Raw genomic sequence first — 24,000 nt, forward strand, 5'->3', positions numbered from 1 at the left:
AAAACGGGCAATAGGAATAGAACCAAGCACCACCAAAAACAACGACGGCGGCCAGCAACGAAAGCTGATAACGGCGCGGCAAACGTTCTGATAGGAAACAGCATCCACGTAGTGTCGACACGCGGAACCCTCAACTATGGATCTGGTGAAACCATTCATGGGACTGCACGTGGATCGTGTCAGTAAGGAAGTAAGTATTTCCGCCTAGTTTTTATGGTTGTTTCCGTTTTCGGACCGCAGTGCACAGTTTGACACGTTCGATTATGAAAACGATGCCACCTACCCAAGGATATCAGAGATGGCGTAATACGATGGAAGAAGTGCCTTTCGTTGCATAGTTGGTTGAACTCTGGAAAGTCGTGAAAAATCGAATCTTACGATAACGAAAAATCATCTACCAATTTCCCTTTACTATAACCTTCACTTTCTTTCGCTGAAGAAATCCAACACAGTCGTGCTGGGTGGCGCGGTTATATTTGTGTTTCGGTAGTGTGTGCGCAGGGTCACTACGACAACACCATCAGCACACGGTTAGGTAACATACAACTCGTCCTTGCGGAGGTGGACGTACCTCGTTCCTGGTGCGTTAGAACCCTATAGATTGCAGGAGAATCCAGCAATGAACAGGAAAGAAGGAACAGCAGGCACAGACGTCACTGACCTTGGCGGGCTTCATTGAAGGACACCTTGAGAGCTTGGAGGGTGTACGCTCCTTTTTGTTGTCCCTGTTTTTCATTTCTACTGGGTGGTGGCCACCTTGTCTGGCTAGTGCGAGTGCGTAACACTGCCGCCCTCATTGACGTTCGGATTTGACCTATTACATCAGAAATTAGCTATAAAAAATCATGAATGAACATTTAGATTGTTAGCTATGAAAGATTTCTGTACCAAATTTATTAAGTAATAACTTGGATGAAACAACGAAGGATTAAATATCGGTATGTTATTGAAAAACTTGCGCGTGAGATTACATCATCCCATGTAAAAAGATATGGTGTATCTTCGAACGATCAGTAGTTTTTGATTCTGTTTTGTGGACCTGCAGGTTCCAGAACGATCGGTGCTATTCATGTTGCTATTTATCATACAATAATCCTTTGGACAGAAACCTGATTCTTTCTTTCCTGGTTTCTAGTTAGATTCTTTTGGTTTATTATTCTTCGGTGTTTTGACTGGTCGAGAACTTCTAGACTACTTCGAACGAATATTTTCGAGGTCACTTCATTCTGACACTGTGAATAAATTATTGAAACATAAAACGGGTTTGTAATGTGCTCATAGACCAAGTAAAATAATGAAATTAAATTGAAAACTCAATAAAAGACAGTTAACAGTAAATTACAATATAATATTTTCCAAAGCATCCACCTCTTGTACGAAAAACAAATTATTACAATTTAAAAGTTGAGAATTTTTCGTCGTTCAACTTTCATTGTGGTGTACACCGCCCTACAATCGACCCCAAATAACCCTGCCCAGCCGTTCAGATCCGGGGGGGCCAAACACCCGCAAGCTGTCGCGTGAACAGGCTACTTCTTTTTTAGTTCCTCGAAACTCTCCAATCAGCCGGCAGTGGATGACCTTCGTTCGCCGGACTGACTGACTGACTGACTGACTGTCCGCGGCAACCAGCCGCGAATCGGTCCAATTTTCGAAGCCTTAATTTTCGTTCGAAACGTTCCATTCCGCAAACAACCGGTTTGTGGCGGTTACATGTTATCTCTCCCACTCTCTCGGAGCCTGCCTGGACCGAAGGCGGGGATTGTTGCTTAATAAATTGGTGCCGGCAAGTCCGTATTATTTGCGCGGAACCCAATCACAGCGGATAGCCGCGAAACGAGCGGCTTTCTTCAATGCGGCCTCTAGTCCTTGTTGTGGGTTGGGCTCTCCGATGTGTGTTTTTTGGTCATCCGATGACCTCGACTACCGAATAATATTAGTGAAAGTGCATCGGATCCTTTTCCAAGATTCATCATTGTCATCATTGTCAAAAGATTATATCTACCTCATCCGTTAGTATACCCTTCAAATAAACTCTTGTTTAAACAGACATGACCAAAGTGAACACAGGATCTACGATCTTACATTTTGTTCAAACATGTGTTTCATACTTTTGCTTCTCTATTACTAGTAGAAACAAAACTCTCTTGTTCATCTAATAAGATACCATTTAGAAAATGAATGTACTGTTGACAGTTCCTCATTACATATTTTTGCTAGGTTTAAGTTTATTTGGCAAGTCACGTCTCAGCATTATGTTTCCGTTTAAAGTGCTAACTGCGTGTAGTCACGTTACGTTTTTATCGTCCATCAATTTGTCAATGGGGAGTCAATGACTCTAAAATTAAAGTTTGCACCAATCATCAAACGATAATCGATTGAGTTGTTATGTCGGCTTTAGATCTGTTTAGAATTTGAGTTGAAAAATTCTTATCGCAAGTCTTATATCGTTTTATTTTATATTTTGCGCTTGATTTCCATACATGTAATGTTGAATGTAACGAATGCTTACAGTTGTAGTGCAGTGACCACCTTTCGTGACGATCGCAGATCTGAGGAAGGTCCTTCCGTGCCGTTACTACCGCTTCACTTCGAGCGAAGCGATCCTCCAGATCCTCGGAGATTTACGGAAGTACAATTCTATACACAGAGACCCCCCTTCGAGGCGCTGTTCCATTTCCGGAGCCACGCTTTCGTGGCCCGGCGCAGACACGTCTACACGAACGCACGTTTCCACTTCCTCTTACACCACCCGTTTGGCCCACGGAAGGGAGTGGGGCACGGCACGTTATCGAACGAGCCGATATGTCGTGGCACCGAGAGGGCCAGAGAGGGGTAGTAAGAGACTTGGCCGGATCGAGATAATGTTGCGGTTTTCGCGTCCGGAACCTGTTTTGCCGCGAAAACCTTTCGGTCCCCCACACCTCGGAGTGAGCGAATGCCAAAGGGGTATCAATCAGATCAACCCCGGGCCAATGGTTTCCCACACGATTCCGCGTATCGCCTGCCATAAACTGGCTGTCCTTGAGTGACGCAGGACACCTCGTGTTGGTTAAACTCGCGAGAGCCGGTTACGGCTTTTGGACAGGTCGTCGGTTTGGCGATCTTGCTGAAGGCTCATATTCCGTGTCCACAAAGCGATTGTTTTAATTCTAATGATCATGATTGTGCGTTGCCTGAACAAACCGTTTAATATTCTCACATTAAATCTTGGTGCGATCGGTCACGCAAGATTTAAGAGCCCTGTGATAATCATGTCATTATTCTATTAATTTATTAGCAGCTTTATCTAATCCCTTGAAAACTCATCCTACTCTTTGTTTTACTAAAAATTCTATTTGTATTATTCTTCCTGAAACATTGAAGAAACAGAAATTCAGTTTAGCTTCAGTTCAAGATGTTTGAGACGAGCAAAATTAAAACTGGGTCAATGCTACGGCAAATGAGTAGATAGGTGTTTTTCCTTCTAGCATGCCGAATCAACACACAAGATAGCGTATTGTTGGGGCTGATCAGTAGAACATATGTTAAACACACAGCCGGTGAAGTCGAGATGTGTTTCACGAGCTTCGTCGAAAAGGTGCTGAGTCAGGCCTAATGGATTTCGAACAGCTTATACGACCGGTCGGTAATAGTGGAGTGGACAGACTTTGCTTAGTTAACTTAACCCCGCAACATAATCCCGTAAAGCCGAACCTCCGTCGACCTAGAATTGGTTTAGTTTGCTTAATTCTTATTGTTAAAATTTGATACTGATTTCTAAAGTTTTTCGCTTAAATCGTTTTCATACAAGTTGATTAATTTTTGTTTTTTGCCAAAAGCGAATTGAAGTTAACGAATGTGTGTGATTTTTCGCCAAAGCTAATGAATCGGCCGATCAAAGTCCAACCCGGCGGGTGCGGTTTGTTTGTTTTTTTAGGAACCGTTTTTTCATGCCTAAGGTCGGCTTTACTCGATTTTTTTTTCCAGCCAAGTCATCGGTTTCATATTACTTTTCGACCTACTAACTAGGGTGGTTGATGATGGTAGACCCCTCGCCCACCCTCCATTTGGTGGTGGTTCCACAGCAAAGGTGCATATGTGACTTTTTGCACGTATCTTGTAAGTTTGCCAACGCAAAAAAAAGATTGCCATTGCACTCGTTGCGCAAATGTATGTGTTTGTGGGCAATTTTACGTTCATTCATTCCAATGTCATGGAGACTGTTTATCGACCTGTTGCATCGAACGATGACAACATCAAATGGTAATTGATTTTTTACGTTATTACTTGAAAGTAATCTCATTGGAATGGTGGTTTCCGGTTTGTCTCGTACATGTCGGGTGGATGTACTTGGTGCTGTTATTATATGGATCGTTTAAACATAGAGAAAGGGGCTATGATTGATCACTCTGTTTCTCTGGCTTAGTCATCGATATCGAATGAAGAAAATTAGACATTTACTTTTCCTTTCGTTTTATTTTATTTGAGAACTGTTGAGACACTCAAATGAAAAAAAAGAAGAAACAATTGATAATTGAATGATTCTTATAGTGTGCCACAGACAGAAAATATCCGACTTTTACATATAATGAATCATGTGCCAATCTAGAGCTCTACGTAATCCATTAGTTTCATTAGGTGTTGATTATTGGTGGTTTTTAGTAGATTTATCACTTCACTATCCTTTGAGACAAAAAAAAAACGATTGTTATCTTTTATACCCGGAATGGAAACCTGAACTGTGTACCAAGAAAATTTGTCAGACAAAATATCGACAAACCGATGTCTAGAAAAAGGTTCACCTCGCGTCGGAGAACTCAAATTATTTTTGAAAAGAATTCCATCTTCTTTTACTTTCGTTCACACGATGTTTCTAATTTATTGTGGTTATCTTAAGCACTGTTGGTTTAATGAATTTTCTTCAAATTTTGTTTGATCGCACAATTGAAAGAGCTGTGCATATTTTAGTGTTTTATTTTTATTTTCCTTTGTATAGAATTGTTGATAGACCAAAATAAACTATTTTCCTGTTATTGCCTTGGTGTACGTTCGGATGGAACAAACCGAACCGGAAACGTACTCATGACGACGCGTTGTCGGTTATTTCGTCATTCAGAAAAGATCACATTTCAGCATGATCGACCAAAGTAAACGATCGTCTAACGCAAGCGCATTTCATTCAATGCGTCAAAGGCACGGAAATGCTTCTAGTGATAGCCTTTTTTTTAAATCATTTTCCGATCAACTGACGTTTGTTCTACTCCTTCCACCGCAGCGAACCGTTACCGAAAAACATGGCTGCTGTGCGCGCATTTGCTCTCGAATCTGAAGTAAACACCATCTTCAACGTCTGGGCAGATTTGAGGGAAGGTTTTTGGGAGGGTAGGCTCATTCGTGGAAACCCTCGTGAAGAGCTCGTGATGCGCCGCCGTGGCAATGCAACGATCTCTTTCGAAGAACAGGAAAGAGAAGACCCAAGACGGATAGATACTCGTTGGTCGCTTCAGTTTCTATTTATAATCCGGAATGTCTCGATCTCGGATACGGCGGGGGGTCGGAGGTAAGTGAATGCTGCACGAGTGGTATCTTTCCAATCCTCGAAGAGTGCATGAAGATGGGAGTGTACACCATTTCTTCGCTAAGCCGGCTCGTCCCTCAATCTATCGCAGCCAAAAGAATGTCCTATCGTTAATGCACTTCAATGTGAACTGCCTTTGCCTGGCCGCAGTTTGATGTACCTCTCTTCCACGTCAGCCTACGGTTTCGAGCGAGTAACCAAGACACCGAATGACCCTCGGGCGGCCTCTGGCAACGATGACGCGATGGGCACGGTCTTCACGGCGGAAACGGTGCTTCTCGATAGCCAATCGTGTTGAAAACCGTAGCCAGCTCTCGGGGGGCTCGTCTCGTGTGTTTGTGGACCGGTGACTTTTCCCTCCGATTTTTTGTTGTTGTGTTTAAACTGCCTTCTCTACTCGGTGTGGCCACTCGTTCTAACCACACATACTGCCGGTTTGCTGGTGTGTTACTTGGGTGTTGCTTGCGTTATTTTGCATCGTGCGAACCAGTTTTAAAGTCCCGCTATACATGCGTGGGTTTACTCTTGAACCCTTTTCTCGCTCCGTGTTTCTCGATTCTCTGGAATGTAGGACCAGTTTTAAGCAGATTAATTCCAAACGATTGCTGGATCGATGGAGACGCATGTTTTCGTTCTGACGCTCCCACAAACAACTGCGCCGTACGATCTGCCACTGGCCAACCCGGTCCGATCTATCGGTCGGTGTTTGCTCGGTCCGACGCAACGCCGTTAGACTTTCGCATCGATGAATTGGTGCCCTTGTGCACGGTCGACCCGATGTGTGGCCTTTTTTTAGATACCACGCATGCCCGTTCCGACTGGTCGCGATCGATCGGTCTTTTCTCCGCTACACGGCTGCGAGTTGATACGAGATGTTTTATTTTATTTTCTACGCGACAGTACACACTAATGGATATGCGAACCAAAGCGACATAGGTAATGTGTAGTGAGCTACAGTGCTTGCCATTTTCCATACTTGTTGCATTTATGTTTATAATACTGTTTCATGATCTTTACTAATGAACGTTGCTTTTTTTATAAATGTTGGGTAAACATTTACATTATATGTTTGCTTCTGTCAGGGACAATTTTTTTAGTTGAAAATTCCTTAATTTCAGACCTCTTTGTAGAGAGTATTCTGTAAGGTTAAAACCTCATTCTATGAAAAGAAATTCGAGCATAACTTGAATTTATATTTCTTAGTAATCCTAAAAGCAACGAATGGGGATTTTCGTTTCTTCGGTTTGCATTTTACAAGTTTGCGATCGATTTCATCCTTCGAATGCTAGTCTTCATCATTCATTTCTCGATTGTCAAGATGATTCATCTATTTGTTCAGGAGAAATGCACTTAAACACTGAGTGTCCAAACCTGAGTGTGTGAGAGTGTTGACGATAACAAGTTAACAACCAAATCCAAGTTTTGAGTTCAATCTGATTTTCGTTTTACTATGATATAATATTAAATTTTAAATTTTTTTAAACAGAAAAAAATGATACCAGTTACTGGTTTAGTTGTTATATCTGATGTCAAAATTAATGACCCACTGTAAAGCAGAGGCCATAGAGTATTGCAATGGCGCTCGCTCGGCCAAACGAAGCAGCAGTGGCGGCGACAGCGAACGTGGTTTTCGATAATGTACAAACTTCCTGCAAACGGCTTCGACACGCACCGCTCCACATAGGGACGAGTTGGGTGATTGCGGCATTGGTGTATTGGTTGTAGTTTTTCGTTTTCGAAACAACAGTACTAGAGAAGGTACTGTGTCAGTATCCTTAGGGCAGTGAATCCGTTCGGTAGGCTTTCGGAAGCTTCTGTACGATTTTATCCATCGCGGTCACTCTGAACGAAGGTGGTTTTGTTGGCTGCGGCTGCACACTTAGTTCAGCATCCCACCATATCGGGCTTAGACGTGTTTCAGTCGTTTCGGTTGTGCATTTATTTTGTGCTACGAACTGTACAAAACTGTGCTTTAAGTGTGGTGTTAAGGTTAAACAAACAAAGGTTACTCTTTGAATGGCGTCGATCGCCCGCTGCATGATATACGATCGCATTTCGTAGTGGCTCTTAGCTCGTGTTGGTGTTTTCTGGTTCGTTGGCCGCATTGACGATCGAACTTAAAAGCTGTGACGCCATCGCGTATCGTAGCGTATCGTAACAACGATCCAGTTGTTAAAAACGGTTTAAATAATCTGATAAATGCGATTAATCAAATGAAGATCACGATCTATATTTTAAACGAGACAAAATGGTCATGAAAATATGATAATTGTTATGTGTCAAATATCATAATTTCGCTTTAACTCTCCTTGGGGTTCTTAAATCTTTTGGTAGTATGTATAAAAAATATATTTCTTATTTAACGCCCTATACTGTATGATCCAACAGTGTAAAAAAGTCAAAAGCTGCTTGAAAGCGGATCATATAAAAATACACACTCAAACAAACCAAACAAAGCATATAAAAAATGGAAGTTATCCTATATTTCCAAAGTAAATACCTTTCTGAATATTATTCAGAACGATGTTTGCGACCTTTCGAAACTGCTTCTGGGAAATTCCGGTTTTTTTTATTCCACCGATATGCAACAGGTTTTTCATGCAAATCGCATGAGCGATGCAGAACCATTAGGTCGATTTTATTTCTTCTTGCATTGAGGTTCTGTTGAAACGCAATTTTTTCAGTGTTTTATATCAACCTTTATTTTTTCCTTTTGTCGCGATTTCCTTTTTATGACGGGGATTTTGTCCTGTTTCTGAAAACTCCCTCAATCTCGTCTAACATCAAGCCGTAAATAACAAACAGTAGATATGAAGATCCGCTTGAGTGTGTCCACCTTTTCGCAGTATGTTGGACATAACCATTCACAAGTCATCGGTTTCCCCGGTTTTTGGGTTGAAGTTAACGACACATTATGCGACTTCCATTTTTAATGGGTCCTTTGTGTGTGTGTTTTTGGTCGGGATGATGATCGCAGCAAAACCAAGCAAACAAGAGCAGAGATCATGTGCCGGTTATTTTTGGTTAGCATTGGTTTCGTGTGTGCGTTTTTTTTTTTATACTTCAACCAATCTTTTGTGAACCCCATTATGACAAAGTGTTGAGCTGTGATCTGTGATTATTTTGCTTGCGTAAATTTATTTTCGTTTCGCTAAATCTGGACAGTGATGAGTTTCTAATCAGACGGTTGTTCTGTACCGGAGGTTAAGGTCGTATTACTCCATCATTCCGGTAGACGCCAGTTATGGAGATTAGAACAAAACTGTGCTTACATGGAAAAGGCTAGAAAGTTTGACACTCGTCCTATAGCATCACGTTGACGTTGCATACACGAAGTTTTGGTGAGCGGGTATTGATAAGAACAAAAACAACAATTCATACGTCTATGACGCACCACGCCCTCGTTATCATAACCCTCCTTGCCATGGTCGTTATGGGATGGTTGTTTGGTTAGAACGAAAATAAACATCCCACCGCCATGTGCGCGCCATCGAACCGCATTTGCCCGTGTGCGTATCGTTTCGATCGTGTGCCAGGTTCGAGCCGGATGACAAGTAATAGCAACGATCATGTGCGCGATGTTTTCGTTTGTTTCGTTCTTTTTTTTCCGCCTGACGTTCGATCCTCTCGGGATAAGCATCTCTTGCGCCCAGTCCGGGTGTGGTTGTGTGTGCTACACTGGCGTCACCAACTGACGGCTTTTGACGAGGGAGCCCTTTTACCGTCGCCTCCCCACCGGTTTTCCCAACAGTGGGCCCATTAGCGAGTGAGTTTGCTACGAGCCGAAATGCGAAGCACAACGCTTACTAGTCACGAGCGGACCGTCGCCACCTTGAGACCCCCAAACAGCAGTATCGCCATCGACTTACGATCGATAAGTCTAACCCGGCACTCAAACTGACGTTTACCAGATGTCGTTCATTTTTCGTTGACAGTCAAATCCTCAGCATCTGATAGTGGCGGACTTTTGTGTGCACGCGTGTGTCCCGTTTTTCCAGATTGTTAAATCATTAATCTTGCAGCAGCCGACGTCGAGATACGGTATCTAATCCGTGCTGAATGCCGGCCTTCACAATCGTATGAGACACGACAGTGAAGCTTCCGTTATCCGAAGTTTGTTTGTGTCCGGTTTGCCGGCGTGTTGATCGCCACCCCGTGTGTGTGTGTGCATTTAGAAAGGTTAAATTTAAATAAAAAGATAAAGTGCAAAGTGTGCACCGCGAACCACTTCCTTGTGTAGTAACTCTGACTTTGGTTGATTGGTTCGGTGGCGGATCGATCGGTTTTAAGGATCGGTCTTTGGTTTTTCCAACACCAACAACAAACGCAAACGATCGACTAAAGTCAGCGCCAAAACGAGTCGCTTAAAAATAGAGGACCCTAAAAGGTTTGACCGTGGTTGATTCGCGCTCGAGGTGTACATTGTGTTTGTCGCGGTAACTTGTGTGTTTGTGTTCGCGAGAAAGGCTGTTTAGATCAACGATGGGTGTCATCAAAGATAACTTCAGCAAGGTAATGAGAAGTTCAGTAAAAAGTATTAGATGCAAGCATATGTTTTTACATCGGTGTACAATGGTCAGGGGTTTTTAGGTTGGACGTAGAGAAGGAAGATATTTTTCAGCCCCGAATAAAAACTAAATGTTCAAAGTGCTCTCATCGTTCGTTTGGCGAACGTTTGCCGTTATGTTTCACGAGCTTACGGTAAAGCCAAACGGCACCATCACACCGGTTCGAGGTGACCTTTACTAACCTTGGTAGGAAAAACATAGGCAGACGGAGGAAGTCTGCCTCTCGTCTCTAGCACACATCGGCCGACAAATTGAGGAAAAACAAAACTATGGAATCTTCGTAAGAAATATAAATAAATTAATTATTATACATGTACCGTATTTTTCCATGTATAACAACCCCCTTGTAGCTAAAAAATGATCAAAGTCCGATTAACGGGGTCGTTATACACGGGTAGTAACTTTTTGATTTGATTATAGAGTGGAGTTTTAAACACGTATAACATTGTTACAACTGATGAAAATTTAAAAAAAAAATCCATTTTTTTCATAAACATTGAATGTTTTTGTTTGGGGGGTCGTTATACAGGTAAAAATACGGTACTTTGACATGCACATTCAGAGAGATATAAAATATTTAGAAATTTTATTCCTTACACAAAAAAAAATGCGTTTTCTCGTAAACGAGCAACGGAATCAATTTAATATGTATGATAAAAAAATTGCTCAAAGAAATATGGGATGCTCAAAATTTTTTTAAAACGAAGAAAATAACATATTTGAGGGGGACAAAAAAAACACTAGCACCATCACGTTCAAGTACGTCAGTCGATCGGCCACGCATGGAGGCGCATGGTGTGTGGTGTAATGCACGACAAGACGACACAACACACTCTTTCTTTACGATTTTTCTTGGTTTTTAAACTCACACAAACATGACATCACTAACACAAACACCCTCTCCAACTGGTTTCCCATTTTGTATCCACCGACTTTTCTTCCGACCGGCCGCTTGTTGTTGTTGTGTGCGCATTTGTTATTTATTTCCGTCCGGCGAAGCACTTGCCGGAATCTCTCTAACGGCTCAAATTGCGTCCCGATTCACTGATGCTGTTTTTCTTCGGTTTTCCACATCCCATGGCGAATGGCACGAAACAGTTATACTCCTCTTCTTCTTGGCCCGAGTTGAACCGAAAGACGGAAGAAAAACGACGAGGAAGGGGAAAATCGATTAGGTTTTCGCCGGAGAAGCCGCTACGGCCGGCATGTGGCGTTGATGATGTCGACGATTACGCTGTCCGGTGCATCACTATGGCTTCATTGCCAAGGGTGCACCCACCAGCCCCTTCCCGGGAAGGGATCCGATGGGGAACAGCGACGCGGGGACACCGAAAACGCCACTCACCCCCGGGGTGAATCTTTTAATTATACACACGAACTGCGTGTCGCGAGAGGGACGCTAATGTTGAATTACAAGGATTTGTCGCTGCCCGTAGTTGTCTTTTGCGCTCCCTCTCGCACTCTCTTTCTCTCTCTCCTTTTCTCACACCGAAGGATATATGTTGGCGTTGCGGATGGTAACAAGAAAAAAAAAGCACTCAAACTCAAACGGAAAACCGATCCTCGATCTGACGCCAATGCATACAGTAATTGATTTCTAATAATAGCCAAGTTTGCGGAGTCGAAACTGCGCTCTGCCGGCGGGACTTGCTGGCGCGAGTGACGGGTTGAAAAGTTGATTTATCTAATGGTTTATTGGACTTTGGATAATCGTATTACAAAGTTACGTTTCACTGGCATTTGCAACGCGGGGAAGGGGTGTATTATTGTTGATCATATGATCGTAGGAAGCGAAGCATAAACAAATGTTTCAATGTTCATTGTTCAAAGAAAGATTGTTGTGTTCGGTTGCACTCTTTTCAGGTTTGTTTAATATTTTGCAGTAAATGTTTTCATGTAAACAAATAAATAACTCATATTGTAAACGTTGACACGAGAAACTTCTATTACTTTTCTTTTATTTTATTTGTTTTACTTTTTTTTACACGAGAATTTGTTTTAAAAGAATTGCATTTTTTATGTTTATTGAAGATGAGTGTTTTTGAAACAATTCCAATCCAATTTCCTTTTTGAAACGGAACAAACAAATTTTTATTACATCTTTGAGGGTCCCTTTTCGCTCCCAAGGGCAATTGAAGATTATTGAAGACGTTAAACAACCTCTAAACCAGTGCAAGCGTGACATCGCACTCTTGGAAATCTAATAAAACCCCACATTAGAGCTCCGACATCAACCCTTATCTTATCCTTATTGGATCGTTTCCTTATTGCCGTGCGGTTGGACGATGCAAAACAAGTTTTGCGCTTCCACCATCCCCTCCCAACTTGCATCTACATTGACAAACGCCACATGCAAGGGTCACCATTTAATTGCTAACCCCAGTGCACGCGGGCGGTCCAACCAACTGCGCGGGAAGTTTCCGGCTCGATTGAGTCGATTGAGTGGCCAAAGAAAATCACTCCAGTTGGAGGTTTAGAAAGACGAGTTGACCTTGATGCAGGTACTCTCGATGTAAAAGGCTCGTTAAAGCGATGTAAACATCATGTAAGCGTGCACCATGGGCGTACGCACGGAGTAATCCGGTGGATGGGCAATAAATGTTAGCATCATAAAACTGTCCTCTTCTCGAGTTGTCCGAGGAATTGTACGTTTGCTCCACTTTTGCCGGGGACGATTGGCTGTGTGCACTCGGAGTTGGCGGAGGTTCGGTGACTGCTCCTGCTCCGGTGCAGTACACGTGAGATTCAAGTTGTTGTTTGGCAAACGCGGTGCGGAGGGAGGGATTGAGATTGGTAACGGAAACTATAAACTTCCTCCCCATCACCCGTCTCGTGGGTGTTCGTTGGAGTCCTCGGACGTCATTCCTAGGCGTGACGTTTGGAGGGAACGGCTGAAGTGGGCGTCACGACGCGGTCACACCACGTAAACAAACCTCCTGCCGCGCCGGGTACCGGAGTCTAAACAACCACCGCTGGAAGGCTCCGCACCTATCAGTGTTTTTCTTACCACTCTACCGTTTCCGGCTACTGCGCCGTAACCTGGCCGCGTTTTTTTCGCACAGGATCATCGGTAGTGCAAATTAGTGGTATAGATCAGAGAGTGAGAGGTAGAGAGGGCACTGTGGGATCATCAGCGATAGTGCGAATTAGAGATAGATTAGATGCTGCTACTTTTCACGCGTATTGCCACGTTGGACACACACACACATGTTACTCGTGTCTTTTACGATGGTGTGATAAGCCACCGGGAGAGGGGGTGTTGGTAGGAGTTTTTATAAGCACGGCACTTTTGAAGCTTCTCCAGATAGGATCATAATTGCCGGCATTGAAATTGACATTTTTTCTAGAATCGTACGATTAGTTTAGCGATCTTACCAGAAGCTACCGATTGTATTATTTGTTAACACTTCCGGCATATCTCCAAGCGTCGAGAAGCAAAAGTAAAATCTATACAATCAGTAACGCAATAACGATGTGCCGGCTGAGATTTACGTTAGGGGTACGGCCAGTGCGCCATGCTGGTAAATATTTACCCATCAGAATGCAAAGCAATGATGCTGCACCTTGCTGCACCGATCAGTGAAGTAGAAAGGAAGAAGGGGGGAAGGATGGGGGAAAAGGAAAGTCTTTGCAAAGAAAGGTCAATAGAAATCATCACGCCAGTGCACTTCGATCGAAAGTCCACTCGTGGCTGATAGAGCGTTACTCCGTGGTTAGGCAATTCATTAATAGGATCCCGATTGGTGCTGGAAATTGATAGTGGTACTGTCAGCACTTGAGAAGGGCCCGTTGTGTGCGTCCACTTATAGCCCGTCCGGCCCCGCGGGATTATCAGCGTTTTTCTTCACACCTTCGAGTCGCCGAACACCAGTAGGAGTGAGCCCCCGGCACTAGGCCTAGTGTGTATGCCTCTCAAAGTTCAGGAAGTTGCATAGTTAGGTCACTATCAGCAGCAACCGTCGAGCTCCTGATGTGCGTGGCGCGTGTCCCTTGGGGTAGACTGTGGCTGACTGAACCTACCCGCTATCAGTATTGTGCTACACACTGTGCCGGTAACAGCAGGATCGACGTCGTTCTCTACCTTCTAGCAGACTTTTTGTTGTGGTTTTCAATCTCCTTCGTGTGTTTATCAGCACCACCCACCAGCGTACGATGGCTTCCAGCAGTGAAAAGGTTCGAAGAACGATCGCCAATCTGTGCGGATCATTTTTTGGCAAAGGATCGCGTCGAAACGACTCGACAACAACATCCAACTCGATCGGAGGAATCGTCTCGTCACGTGTACTTGTTTTGAATACTGCTCGTTGTGATGATTTATAGTTGTTGTGATGGCACGAAGCTCTAAGATATCCAATTTATTTATGCACAAGAACCAAGAAACGTGATTTAAATGTTCATGATCGTTGTATCCAAGCTCCTAAATGTTTGAATGGTTTAGGGATTCCCATTAGGATCTTCCTTATTTACAATGTATCTGAATCTATTTCTCTTTTTTGCAGATTCGCGAGCAATGCAAGGAACTGATCCTCACAGACAAACAGATCGAGGAGCTGATGCGACGCGTGATCAAGGAAATCAACCGGGGATTGAGCAAAGAAACGCACGCCGAGGCAGACGTTAAATGTTTCATCACCTACGTACAGGACCTGCCAAATGGAAAAGGTACGCTTGGTAGCGGTGGATATGCATAATTTGAACACAGACTAACCGTGGCTTCTTCATCCTTTTTCTCCTCCCGCAGAGAAGGGAAAATTTTTGGCCCTCGATCTCGGCGGCACCAACTTCCGGGTGCTGCTGATCCACCTGAAGGATGAGAACGACTTCGAGATGCTGTCGAAAATCTACGCCATTCCACAGAGCATCATGCTCGGCAGTGGGTCGCAGCTCTTCGATCATATTGCCGAATGTTTAGCCAACTTCATGAAGGTGAGTCAATGGACGTGCACGCGCTAGCGATGCCATAAACTGGTTCATCATAAACATAACTACAGCGCAATGGGGGAAAGGGAAGGATCGATTAATAATTTTTATCGACCCCAGACCACAGCGGTTTGGCAATAAAACCATGCGTTGCGTTAAGATAAGAGTGAGATTTTACGAAAGATATTGCTATCGATCCGCTAGTCTACCCCACCTGGGTGTTTCCATATCGCCTGTCATAAACTCCTTTTTGACACTTCCTCTTCCCTGTGTAAAATTGTATCTCATATCACTAGGGTTTATAACGAACGGCTTTTTACTCCACCTTCCTACAGGAACACGCAGTCTATGAGGAACGTCTACCGCTAGGATTCACATTCTCATTCCCGCTAACGCAGCTTGGTTTAACCAAAGGTATTCTAGCCCGGTGGACAAAGGGTTTCAACTGTTCCGGTGTCGTCGGTGAGGACGTCGTACAGCTGCTGAAAGATGCCATCGCCAGACGAGGGGTAAGTTTGATAGCCAACCACGGAATGTGATCGTCATCAAAAACCAAGAAATTCATTTGTAAACAAACTATATGATTATTTTTACATTTATTTTATAAACAATTGTAACTGTACTCCTGTTCGATCGCCGACCCATCAACTACGGAATCGTACCTTAAAACATCTTATACCTTCGACCATATATTTGGCGGATCGCCGATCGATTTTATTATGGCATCGTAAAACACTTCAAACATTACAACATCTCGGGGAACATTTTCGCCAATCGCAATACCTATAATTGGCCCTCCAACGGTTTCTACTCATTTGTACTCGAATTGCGCCACGCTTTACAACCGATCCTTACGCCGCTTGGCGCTTATCATCCGCGATGGTGCTTGTGCTGGGGGTTTTTGGTCCGGTCTTTCGCATTCGAACAATTACTTCGGGCGGCAAAAATCAAATAACGACCTCACCACCCTGAAACCTGCCAACGATTCCGCGCTTTAGGACGTTAACATAGCGGTGATGGCCATTCTAAACGATTCGACCGGAACGTTGATGTCGTGTGCGCATAGTAATCACGATTGCAAAGTCGGAGTGATAATTGGTAAGAATTTGCAAACCCTAGGGCAAACTGCCGGCTTCTGTTAGCCCGTAGATGCCGTAGTGGAACGGTCCAGAGAACAGACGAATGTTTCGGTTTCGCTGTTGCACTGCGGCAAAACGGGCACGAAGTTCTAAATTTTGTTCCAAAATTGTCTTGATCTATCCTCCGATCTCCCTGTCCTTTTATGATCATTTGATCGATTTATAGTTTCTAGTGTCACTCCCCCCCCCCCGCTTTTGTAGTGAGTGGAACAATTGTAAATATTTTTTCAATTTTTATATTTACTTTAATCTTTCCTTTTCCAAAAAGACGTATTAAATTCTTGCTTTCTTTTCATTTTTCTTCGCGAATGTATCTATGCCCGGCTTGTACCGACTCGTCCTGTACCATATTCAACACCATCAACTCAATGTACTTCCGCGAAACACCATAAACAACTTTTATATGCCGCTCCATCGTTGGAGCGGTGCCTTTGGCCATGTTATACCGCAGCTAGTATGGGAAACTGTCAGATAATTTACAAGAATATGACACTTCTTGGGAATGATGGCTGTATTTTAAATTATTATTATTTGCACTGCACGTTCTGTCATCTGATTCGCACGTTCACTCAACTGTTGAATGGTGCATGTAGGTCAAAGAAAGAAGTATGCTGAAATGTAATGTGAATGATTTAAATTAGGCTTTCATTTTTTTAAAGTTGTGGTAAAAATTTAATAAAAATGATAAAATGCCAATTATCTCAACAATTGCATTCAAAGCGAATGATAATGGTAATTGATACGTTTTGCAAGTGTTAACTATTGTTCACGCTGTATTTTCACTTCATCATGAAATCATAGTAGAAATAAAAAAAGGCTCACAGCTAACGAATAGTGCATTACCACCATTCAATTAAACTGATAGCGAAACTGATAACGCATTGAACCTGGGACTGGAATATCCCTTGTTGGTTCAGCTGTTGATGCGATCTTAATTGCAAGTGTCATTTGTGAATGTGCTTAGATTTATGACATTTTTGTTGATCGCCAACGGGACGAATGGAGTTGCGCTTGCTTGGATGAAGTGGAAAAAACGAGTGTAAGGATTATCTTCAGTCATCGAAGAAATGTACGCAGGCGTTATTTAGCATGCTTATGTACGGAAAATATGGCTTAGAAAAGTAAACGATGGTAAACTTCAATACAACACGTCAGGAATTATTTAGTATAGTGACCCATTAGCCAGAGGGATAATCACAAAGTGAAGGTTTTCCAAAGTACTAGGAAACCCTCGCCCACAGCCGTCCCCATTCATTCAGTGGTCCTTTCACTTCCGATTTAGTCCGTTGGTCACCATCAGCAGAGGACATTCATAAAAATGACGTAAAAGATGCGGAACTGAATCTAAAGGGTATTAAATCAACACAAAAAAAAGTCTCACGAATGCCCTGCGGGGGTACAACTACCTGTTACTACCACCATAGTGCTACGCGATCACGATGCCATGACACTAAAGAAGCAAGAAAGGGATATAATAAAAGAAGAAATAGGAAAAGGAACGAATTAGTACAACCACGCCAAAGGTGGTTTCAAATAAAAAACAATCAAGAAATCGATCACGTATCGAAACGCGAGGATTGCGTATTTTTTCCTTCTCTTTTCCAAAGTGTCCGCAGCTCCGGTGGTTGAACTTACGACCATGGGCGGTCAATGTCATTATGCGATCGCCTTTGGGTCATTCGTAAATGTGGGACGCGGTTCAATTGGTACAATATGCAGAAATGCAATGTCGAACGGTTATCGGTAGGAATTTGCAAGTTGAGCAAATCTCTGGTTCCGGTATTACTATTTTCAAATCTAGACGTAAAATCAACTACTATCTCAAAGTTTTACTTCAAACAACTTATGATTTTCTAGAGCAATATGATGATTTAATTTGTAAATACTTTCTAGTCAGAAATTAAAAATATAAACATTAATTTAAAGAATAGTATGAAGCAACAATTCTAGCAAATCGGATAACTGTAAGGAGGGATATCATTTATCAGCATCTTATGCATTTCTTTCTCTCTCTAGAATCACCACTAATTTGAAAGACTAACAAGCCAATGCACCCTTTAATTAAATGTCTTGTACCATTTATATTTTCTTTCTTTATTTTCCGATCATAAACTCTTCTCCGTCATCGAAACAAACGGAAAACGAATGCCAACTCTTCCGAATTGATAAAAAAAACCGATCTTCCGTAAATCTGTCTGCTGTTCGCACGAACATCGGAATCTTTTCTCCTGCACTATCTTTACTGCTCGAAACATCGACGGAACGAAAACAATCAATCCGATTCTATCATCCGGCACCATCTCGATCTCTGTGCTCTTTGTGTCTGTACCTGCCCGTCCGCCCATTCCCGTGTATGCGAAAATAATTTGCACCATCCCATTGGCATGGTGACACTGGACCGTAAACCGTAAATGCCTATATCTTGCTGCCGGTATGTGCCGGGCCTCCACGCTCCACGCTCCCTTTTTCTACTCGTTCCCCTTTGCCACCTGCTCGGCACCATCGCCAGGACGTGCAAATTGATATCTGTGCCATCCTGAACGACACCACTGGCACGCTGATGTCCTGTGCCTGGAAGAATCACAACTGCAGAATAGGACTGATTGTTGGTATGTAGCTGCGTTGCTGCTCGGGGTCAATCCTTCTGCCCCCGTGTGTGTGTGTGTGTGTGTTTGTTTGCTTGTCGATCGCGTATGTGTGCAGAGAAATTTATATTGTTGGAGAGGGTGTGTACATTTTAATAACAAATAGGCAAACATTAATACAACTCCCCTTGCAAAGTCGCAAAAAGGCTACCGATAATTGGTGAATGGTGTGTGTTCGTACGTATATTGGTAAATTTTTCGATTGGATATTCCAAAAATAATGGCCAGTGTTTTTTTTTATCCGATGGTGGTGGTTTTTCAAAAAGTATTTTCAGTAGCTTAGAGTCTCAATTTACGTATGGTTTCAAAATTATTACTTCCTGATCTTTCTATTCTTTCTGCTCTATTTTCTATTTTTACTAACCCTTTTTGCTTGTGCGTGTAGCTGACTTATACCCTTTCTCCATTCCACTATGATCCTAACATCCTCTTATGCATGAGCTCCTTCTAAACGTAGCACCGAAGAAACCTTTTCCATTCCAAGCGATACTGATGCTTTTGGTTTCGTCCACGATAAAGGTACGGGCAGTAACGCATGTTACGTTGAGCGGGTAGAAAACTGCGACCTCTTCGATGGCCCCAAGTCCGGGCCTAACGTCAAGAAGCACGTTCTCATCAACACGGAGTGGGGTGCGTTTGGTGACGATGGTGCCCTCGACTTTGTCCGCACCGAGTACGATCGCGAGATCGACCAGCACAGCATCAACCCGGGCCGGCAGTTGTGAGTATTTGTAACTTTCTTCAATTTAGGTGTCCTTTTGTACTGACCTACGGTTTCCTGTACGGTTTCGCAGGCAAGAGAAGATGATCTCGGGAATGTACATGGGCGAGTTGGCTCGTCTGGCGATAGTGAAATTCACGAAAGCCGGTCTCCTGTTCGGTGGTGTCGGGTCGGACATCCTATTCAAGCGCGGCCAGTTCTTCACGAAGTACGTGTCTGAGATCGAGTCGGACAAACCGGGCACCTACACGTACTGCCGCGACGTGCTGGACGAGCTGGGTCTTGAGCACGCCACCGATGAGGACTGCGCCAACGTGCGCTACATCTGCGAGTGTGTCTCTAGCCGAGCGGCCCATCTCGTATCGGCCGGCATCGCAGCGCTGATCAACAAAATGGACGAGCCGAGTGTAACGGTAAGTTTTGCTAAAATTCAGTGAAAAGGTTTTACATTTTGTAACATTTTGTACTCTTTCTTTTTATTTCAGGTTGGTGTTGATGGCTCGGTGTACCGTTTCCATCCGAAGTTCCACGATTTGATGGTGCAAAAGATCCGGCAGTTTGTCAAACCGCACATTTCCTTCGACCTGATGCTTTCGGAGGACGGTTCCGGTCGCGGTGCAGCCCTGGTGGCGGCCGTCGCCTGCCGTGAAGCCCAGTAAACCCCACCTTCCCCCGCGGTACTCGAGGTGACCGGAATGCCGGTTGCGTTCCCACGAGCCAGCCTGCCGACCATCCCGTACTACTACTACTATTACTGCTAACTACTACTACTACTACTACACTTACTAGTGCGGTCGGAAATCCGTTTTGATAGACGGCAACCTGGTTGTTGTCCGTGCAGGTGTCCGGTGAAGCAGAAAGATCCCTTCAGATGCTTTCACTTTAGCTGCCGCACGCTGCTGTTGCACGAAGTGTGCAAGTGCTATTGGGGGTCGTATTGCGGTAAAACCGTACGATTGTGTATCGTTATCACCATGTGCTCCACTGTTCCATCTGTAGATTATTGAAAATCCTTTTAACCACTACCACCAACTACAGCTATCGGACGTAAATCCTTAAATTTAAACACCGACCCTCGCGACAACAGGATAATCACGTACAAAGGAGCAGAGAAGAAAACAAAAAAAAATATATATATATATAAACTCAGAAACGATCCTCACCTCACGGACAGAGAGGAAAGATGCAAATAATCAGGAAAAAAACAAAACTAGAGCAAACCCCACATATACGCGAACGTTCACAGTGTCACCCTCTAGCATAACTAGTGATTTAGAGTAAATATAAATAGAGAAATATGTTGAACAGTGACTATAGGAAAATGATACAAAACTGAAAAAAAAAACAATTAGGAGTGCAAATGATCGGGCAGGAGTCGGGGCGGAGCGCAGCTACCCAACCAACTTCCGCCCTCTGGACACAATACAAAGCAGCTTCTGCATCATCAACAACACGTTCTACAGGCGCCCGGTCCACCTCCAACAAACGCCGTATCGACCATCGACTGCACCACCAGTGAAATAGTTTTTGTGTTTTGATCTGTATTCCTCAAAAAAGACCTGCCATGAGGAAAAGAAAATGGATAAAGATTATCCTGTGGATCATGTGTTTGATTGATGGGCTGAAAAAAAGGTGGTAAAGATTCGTTATTTATGAACTACAACGAGCTCAGGTGGATGCTGTTGGTTGCAATTGGTGATTGTTTTGAAGAATAAGAAAAAAATATCCTAAACAATAAAAAAATACACCCATTTTATGAGATGCGAGCTAGTATCATCAAGATAAACGGTTGCGTCGGATGTTTGGCAGGCATACGGAAGAAAGGTCCTTTAAGGAACAGGAATGGAGAGCAAGGAGATGAATAGTCGTGAAGTTTTGAGTTAGTCCTCTTTAGGTTGTACATTGTTTTTAATTAGTTACATTTATTTGATATTGTCGTAGGATTTTTTTTTTGCTTTCGGGCGGGGAAACAGGGAGCGATCTATGCACGAGGACGAAAGGGATAATGTACGAATGGTCTATGATTTGAAATGAGTGTTTCTGCGTGAAAGAAGACAGATAGCGAGAAAGTGACACGATTTGCGAGACATAGGTAATACAATAAAAGGAATCGAAAAAAAACAATTGAAGAAATAAATTTGATGCCACCCAGCGAATATAGAGGAGTACGCTGTGTCAGTTGTACTAAGAACGAGAATCAACAGCATATGGAATGTTGAGAGGTAAATTGATTTAAAAACTTATACTAAACTGATGAATATGAATTTTAGTTGCCTCGTGCTGCTGCCTGTTGCTATAGTTTTTAACAAGCATAGGATTCCTTTTGCACCTTTTTTTCTTTTGCGCCAGAAGAACGTTTCGGAATGATGGATATTTCTTAGCATTGATTCGTCTAATGAATGATGAATGCGTCATGGTATTCCATGCGATTGCAGTATACTGTACATATCTTCCTCGAATAATGACTTTACGCATCAAAAAACCCATGGCTTTTTATCAAATGAAAACAAACATTAAAAGTTGAACAACGTTCCGATACATAATTCCTTGTGGTGCTCCAAATTGATCACCAGCTGGATGGTTACTTAACCTTTGAATGTCATTCATATTGATTGCAACTGACTGTTAAACAAAGTGTGGAATATTAATATTTTGTCCTAGGAATACCAAGGGCACACTTCAGGTTTTTACTATATGCAGGATATGCAAATAATTCATCATATATTGGCGCATTCTACAAACGAATTTTATGTAAATCTGTATTGGATGGTGCATGCTTGTGAAGCAAACAGAACATCTAGGCATAAAGATGTTGAGTAGAGTAATAGATGGAGGATTAATTTGGACAAAGGAAACAAACAATTCCACAGCTACACAGTCATATTAAGCTGTTTTGAATTGGTAGCAGATAAACATGTACGAAATATATTTAATTGAAAGTATTATCAAAGGGTTTTTTCTCACTTCAACATTAGATAATTTACTAAATATTATGAAAGAAAAGTTTAGGATTTAGAAACCACGAAATTTGGTGTGCTGCATCCTTAATGCAAACTCTACACGTTATTTTGCAGTTAACGAACATATTAGGTTGATTTGAATGGATGGATTATTTTGCGCAGTCTGATTTCGAATCACTAGGCACACAGCAATACAAAACCCAGTCCGCAAGAATCAGTCGGGAGCTTTAATATTTGTATGTATTGTCCTATCTGTACACGGGCGAGCAGCTCACTCTGCTCCCCTTTCATTCCTCTCCAACACCCCTCTCCCACAAAGTTGATGAGGCGAGATTCTCATTTGGCTCATTCTGCGTCGTTCTCTGTTCCAAGCGTCGAACGGCGCAATTAAAAATAAGCTTTACTACTTTTGTCTCGGTTTTTATTTTTTTCCCTCGCTTTCACACCTGCAGCAGGGTACCCCCTGCGATTTAAGATGTGTAAATATGTATAGGTATATACGGTATATACCTCTTCTCCATGTGTCATTCTTACCTTTCGGGTTGCCACCGCCGCAATACCAGTACAGAACATTTCAACTAGAACAAAATTACAAATGATCTTCGCTCGGATAAAACTGTTTTCTAACGTTTCATTATGTTTCTTGCAGTACCTTACAGTCAAGGACAAAGTTTTAGTTAATTTTTTGAATGCAAAAAAAATTAACGTTTTATTAATTTTATTTATATTGGGTGAAGGCAGCCTCGGAGACGAAAGTGGTGCAAGTAAAAAAGTTGTAATTTATTGTTAACCAAAACTTTGTCGAAGACCGCAAATAGCTATCTTCAACCATTTGCCCGTTAGAGCCGAAAAACTGTTTCCCTTTGGGTCACGAACCAATCGATTACATCAGTATGTCGTCAGATGATGCACATTCAATTTCTGAAACAAAAAAAAAATACTGAAAAATTCTGTATTTGGACTTAGAATTTTTTTTTGTGATGCCTGAGCGCATCAAAACGTATTTTATATTGGACGCAAGAACGGTGATTGTTGGAGCCAGCGATGGCCTAACGTGTATAGTTTGCTATTTTCAGAAGGAAGGAACGGGATCGACACGCGACGACATCGCACCGCATAGAAGACCCCCGCCGCATGCATGCATGGAAGAACGTGTGCGCAAATCGGACGGAGCACGCATAGCCAACCGACTGAGACTGCATCGTACCAGCGCTGTGGACATACTGCCGAACAGACACGCGCGATAGATTCAGGAAGTCAAGCTGGCTAAAGAAAGAAAGAAAGAAGAGATGAGACAGAGAAGAGGCGCGAACGGTGACCGAGCCACGGGTGCACGACCACCAACGCAGAAGTCAATGCGAAGCAATCGCGGCGCGTGGCTGGTCAAAGCTTACGCTCCGAGCTTTTTTTCAAAGCTTTGCCAATTCCTACAGGGCATGAAGGCAGAACCAAAATGGGGCCAGCTAAAAGGCCACTTTTTCACTATG

General features: G+C 42.9%; 1 protein-coding gene across 5 annotated transcripts; it reads left to right on the forward strand.

Annotated features, from left to right (window-relative positions):
• The first annotated feature begins 65 nt into the window (after nucleotides 1–65).
• LOC131270944 (hexokinase type 2) lies at nucleotides 66–20,960 on the forward strand. 5 transcript variants are annotated; one of them, XM_058272494.1, is made up of 9 exons: nucleotides 7,454–7,564; nucleotides 9,496–10,072; nucleotides 14,628–14,790; nucleotides 14,870–15,054; nucleotides 15,384–15,557; nucleotides 18,697–18,796; nucleotides 19,352–19,553; nucleotides 19,627–19,966; nucleotides 20,039–20,960. In XM_058272494.1, the coding sequence occupies exons 2-9, from the start codon at nucleotides 10,043–10,045 to the stop codon at nucleotides 20,210–20,212; spliced, it is 1,368 nt and encodes a 455-aa protein (XP_058128477.1). In that variant the 5' UTR covers nucleotides 7,454–7,564; nucleotides 9,496–10,042; the 3' UTR covers nucleotides 20,213–20,960. The 5 variants fall into 5 exon arrangements, with proteins under 5 accessions (XP_058128476.1, XP_058128477.1, XP_058128478.1 ...); XM_058272493.1 differs by lacking the exons at nucleotides 7,454–7,564; nucleotides 9,496–10,072 and adding an exon at nucleotides 66–190; XM_058272495.1 differs by lacking the exons at nucleotides 7,454–7,564; nucleotides 9,496–10,072 and adding an exon at nucleotides 7,680–7,893.
• Nucleotides 20,961–24,000: the final 3,040 nt, after the last annotated feature.

This window comes from Anopheles coustani, chromosome 3 (assembly GCF_943734705.1).
Source record: "Anopheles coustani chromosome 3, idAnoCousDA_361_x.2, whole genome shotgun sequence".
NCBI lineage: Eukaryota > Metazoa > Arthropoda > Insecta > Diptera > Culicidae > Anopheles > Anopheles coustani.